At 37.7% G+C, this 4,699-nt stretch overlaps 1 protein-coding gene across 1 annotated transcript in view; it reads right to left on the bottom strand.

Annotated features, from left to right (window-relative positions):
- NBAS (neuroblastoma amplified sequence) overlaps nt 1-4,699 on the bottom strand; it is a 149,054-nt gene that overhangs the window by 95,567 nt on the left and 48,788 nt on the right. Inside the window, exons 28-29 of the mRNA XM_010001742.1 lie at nt 4,223-4,325; nt 1,265-1,488 (exon numbers count right to left, since the gene is read on the bottom strand). Coding sequence (XP_010000044.1) covers nt 1,265-1,488; nt 4,223-4,325 — 327 coding nt within the window. The remainder of the gene's footprint in view (nt 1-1,264; nt 1,489-4,222; nt 4,326-4,699) is intronic.

Raw genomic sequence — 4,699 nt, 5'->3', positions numbered from 1 at the left:
GCTAAGCATTTTAATGAAATTACATTCTTGGATTGCCACACTCTCCTTCAGCTAGCTGCAGGAAGAACATCACCTAAACACTCTTGAATTTAGACCTGCAAAGAATTTAATAAAAGACACTAAAGATGTACTTAAATACAGAATTACTTATGGAAATTTCTCCCATAGTGTTACTGATCTGGGTGTTGCCATATAATAGAAGGTAAAAGCAAAATTCTGTCAGAAGTTGATTGGGAGCAAGATGCAAGATGTTAGACCTGTTGTCACAAATATAGTTTCCCCTCCTAGCTTCAGCAAATGGAAGGAAGGCTGATAAAAAGAAAACCCCATGAAATTGCTCTGAAGATCAAGTAATGCATATAGGCATTAAACAAATACTATTTTAAATAAACTTCTTCATCATGGAGTATTAATATTGTATCAATCTAATCAGCTTTTAGATAAATTTTTAAAGCAAAACTTGCATTCTGGTACAGTATGTTCCATGCAGTTTTCAACAAAAAATCCAAAGAGTCTCAATGATTTAAAATTACTAAATTCATCATGCTCATTAAATCAGGGAAGTTATTTTATTTGTGCAGTTTTTCACATGGCTTTTATTCCAAAATTTTAATTAAGAAATAGACATCTTTACATAAAAATTAAAAATGCTACATTAGCTACATTCCCCTCTGAACCCCTCACATTTTTCAGGAGCACTGAGATTTGGAGAAACCTGGTCTGGTGGGAGGTGTCCCTGCCCATGCCAGGGGGTTGGAACCTGATGGTCTTTAAGATCTCTTCCAACCTTCACCAGTCTATGATTCTAAAATATACATATACATATTTTCATCTAAATATTAATATGTTATAGAATAAAGACAAAATTAAAAAGCCAGTGACCCTTGGGCCTTTCGGGCCTCCAAAGCAAGTATTTACCTAGAGTAAGCAGCAGTAAGTGTCAATAAATTGTGCTTTCAATAAAAAAAAACCTGTTAACAGGTCGTTCCAGCAACCAGGAAGAGGAATCCTGTACACACACACAAAGCAAGGCAGGGAAAAAAAAAACCACAAAACAAAAAGAAACCCAACCAAAAAAGTCTTACAGAAGTCAAAGACACTGCTTTCATTTCCCATGTAATTTTATATGAAGAGAAATATAGCCACATAAGATTCGACCCCTCTCACAGGGAAAGCAAAATGCAAGTTTCAATCAGAAGAGCAATATGTATTTATAGATGATAACTGGAAAGATGATAATTGATAATGATAACTGTAAATATACCTGGCCAGATCCATACAGCTGTCAGCCAGACTGGTCGATGAGTTGAAATACTCTCTGCCAGCAGCCAAAACCAGCTCAACACTTTTGGCATAGCTGACTCTGTACTCTGGCTTTCCTTTGGATGAACTTGGTAGGTCCCCAACACACGTGCTGCAATGCATCATTTCCCCAGCGAGGTGGATAATGTCTATACTGCTGGAGCATAATAGGCTTTCTGTGAATATCTAAAAGAAAGAACAAAGATGTCATAATCTGCAGTGGCAGCTTCAAGAAAGCTCATCCACCTTGTATGACACCAACCTCTGTGAAAAAAAAAACACCACCACCTTTGAGGTCAAAAGAATATATTAAATCCAAAAGAAAACGTAACTTCTATCAGGCAAATTCCATAATTTATTTAATTAAGCTGAAATTAACTAGTAGTTATTTATTTCTACTTACTGTAGAAAAGCAATTTTTTACTGTGAGACTTAGAAATCAGAAATTATTTATACCTACATTCTAAGGTGTTAACAGGATGTTGGAATCTGAAAAGGCAGTTCAATATTAAGACCTAAATACTAGCAATTTATGAGAAGAAATTTTGTATTCTTAAAGAAACTAAAAATACTTAGAACTGACCATGTAAGAAGTTACTTAGGTTTCAATCACTAACACATTCAAACAGTGCATCGTAGCAAAAGTGCCACATCTGCCACAAAACATCTAACATATTCAGGTCTAAGTCATTTGGCCCACTGTAAGACACTCAAAATAATCTCAGTTCCTTACAGAAATAAGTTGTGCAACAATACATCCTTTACCAAAGGTTTTACATTTCATACCAAATTACAATCAATGAATCATAGAAGAGCCCAGGCTGGAAGTGACGTCAAAAGATCATCTAGTCCAGCCTTTGTTGGGAAAGGGGGCGTAGATGAAATTATCTAGCACCCTGTCCAAGCATATATTGAAATTACAGTATTTCTTCACCAGGAAGAACCTCTCTCCAAACTACTTCATGCTCTGGAAAGGAACACAGTTCAGGGAGGGGATTCTGACCCTCTACCCTGCTCTCCTAAGACCCCACCTGGAGAGCTGTGTCCAGTTCTGGAGCCCCCAACAAAGGAAGGACATGGAGCTCCTGGAGAGAGTCCAGACAAGGGCCACAGAAATTACCCAAGGGCTGGAGCAGCTCTGCTCTGGAGACAGGCTGGGAGAGTTGGGGTGTTCAGCCTGGAGAGGAGAAGGCTCCAGGGAGACCTTAGAGCAGCTTCCAGTGCCTGAAGGGGCTCCAGGAAAGCTGGGGAGGGGCTTTGGACAAGGGCTTGTGGTGAGAGCGGTGATGGATTAAAACTGGAAGAGGGGAGATTTAGGTGAGACATCAGAAAGAAGCTCTGTACAATGAGGGTGGTGAAGCACTGGGACAGGTCGCCCAGAAAGGTATGGAGGCCCCATCCCTGGAGACATTCCAGGTCAGGCCTGACCAGGCTCTGAGCAACCTGGTCTAGTTAAAAAGGTCCCTGTGACTGCAGGGGGGCTGAGCTAGATGGCCTTTAAAGATCCCTTCCAACCCCACACATTCTATGATTCTTATTAAAAAGCACACAATTGGATCATCTTGCATTTCACAATCTCCTAATCCTCAAGGAACAGCAAAGGATGCAAAGTATGAACCAACTCTTCTTCCTTCAAAACCACATGCATACAATTTACCTCTCTCCAAACATATGGACATTAAGCCCTTCCAGAAGACAGGATTCACTTTGCATGCAAGCAGAACACAGCAACTATCAGTCTAAAAAAGATCTCTAACATGCGACTGCAAATCTTTTACTGCCTCATTAATTTTTCAATTTTGCAGTTATCCAAGTATCACTTCATTTGACAGCACCACATTCTGCAGCATTTCCAGCATTCCTAAAGCACTTTTCCAAAATGGTTTGCAGTGGGTATTTTTAACCGTTTGATACAGAGGTTAAGAAGCCCCATAACCTTAATTAAAAAATTAGGATCAGAACAGAGCAAATGCTATTATTATTTGCAGAGTGCTCTAGTGCTATTTTTTTTAAAAATGCATTTAAAAAGAATTCCAAGCACACCAAGCCTTAACCCGGCCTAAACCCATGAACATGAACTCACTGCAGTTCTCTGAGCAACTTCAAATTGTACAACTACAGAGAAAGTATGTTAATGTATAGGTTGGATATAATGTGAATAAAATATGAACAATATTTTTTTTCTTAATTTGCTTTCAAAACTTCTCCCAAGTACTATTCAGATTGGTAACCACAAGCAATTAAATTTGCAAACTATAATAAAACACTCTTAAACTTTCAAAAGATGTGGCTATTCAAACTGATTGTCATGGTCATGAGACTGTTTCTGTAACAATCTGCAGTATAAGGAAGTGAAAATGGAGATAATATGTATAACAGCACTGGTCTAATAGGTGTCTTTTGCAAATATTAATGACAACTGTTTGGGGTTTATGCACATGCAGGGTGTTGGGTTTTTTTTCCTTTCATAAATGAGATTTCCCATCTCACATTATTCTACTTCCAACCACAAGCCGTAGAAAGTCCATAATCCTATAATGATCTTGGATAATATCATCAAACCAGAACTTCACTGCTAAGACACACTTGGCTGGGGATAACATTTAGCTAAAAGATTGTTTATTTTCACTAGTTTCAAGTGTTTATTACTAAGCACATTTGAACATTGAATTCTCCAGAAGTTGACACCATTTAAAAAAGTTGAATTCCAGTGAAAGATACACAGGGTATTACTAGAAGGGCTTTTGATTAAAGGGATTAACACAGGAAGTTGCTGATTTTAATGAAAATACATAAAAGAGCCAGTGGGCAACTAATTAACATAAAGCATGAAAATGTATTGATATTTGTGAGCAACAATATGAAATGAGAATTTGTAGCTTACTCAGGGTATAAATCAGTAAGAACACATAAAACTCACCTCGTAGCAAGTATCAGAATGTAAGCATGTATATACTTTCTGCTGCATGTCTAACATGTCCTGCAGCAATTCCTTCCACTGGGTCTCACTGACTGGTGGTTGCCTACAAACATTTTTTAAATTAAACATTTGCTTCCTTAACACATTTAAAGAAAAACAATGGATAACACTACAGGTCCCATCACAAAAAACACAAGCTTTTTCAAACACTATTTCAATCATGGCCTTTTCACCCACAGGAATTTAAAAAGAGAATATTTTGAATATCAGTTAACATTAAAACAGTGCCTGTGGGATAAAACTGCTTGACAGCAGCAACACAGTATCCAAGTGTTGCTTCAGTTTGTTTTCCATTGTATGAAGCAGGGATTTAAGCAATCTCTATCAAGATTCTGTATCAAGATCTGTACTTATCGATCTGTATCAAGATAACTTCCAAAAGTACATCCAGAAGTTGAAAATGTTATCTTCCTGCTG

Source organism: Chaetura pelagica, unplaced genomic scaffold, assembly GCF_000747805.2.
Source record: "Chaetura pelagica isolate M959 unplaced genomic scaffold, ChaPel_1.0 scaffold77, whole genome shotgun sequence".
Classification (NCBI taxonomy): Eukaryota; Metazoa; Chordata; class Aves; order Apodiformes; family Apodidae; genus Chaetura; species Chaetura pelagica.
Note: the sequence above shows the minus strand (reverse complement) of the source record. Positions and strands in the feature narration are given on the sequence as shown.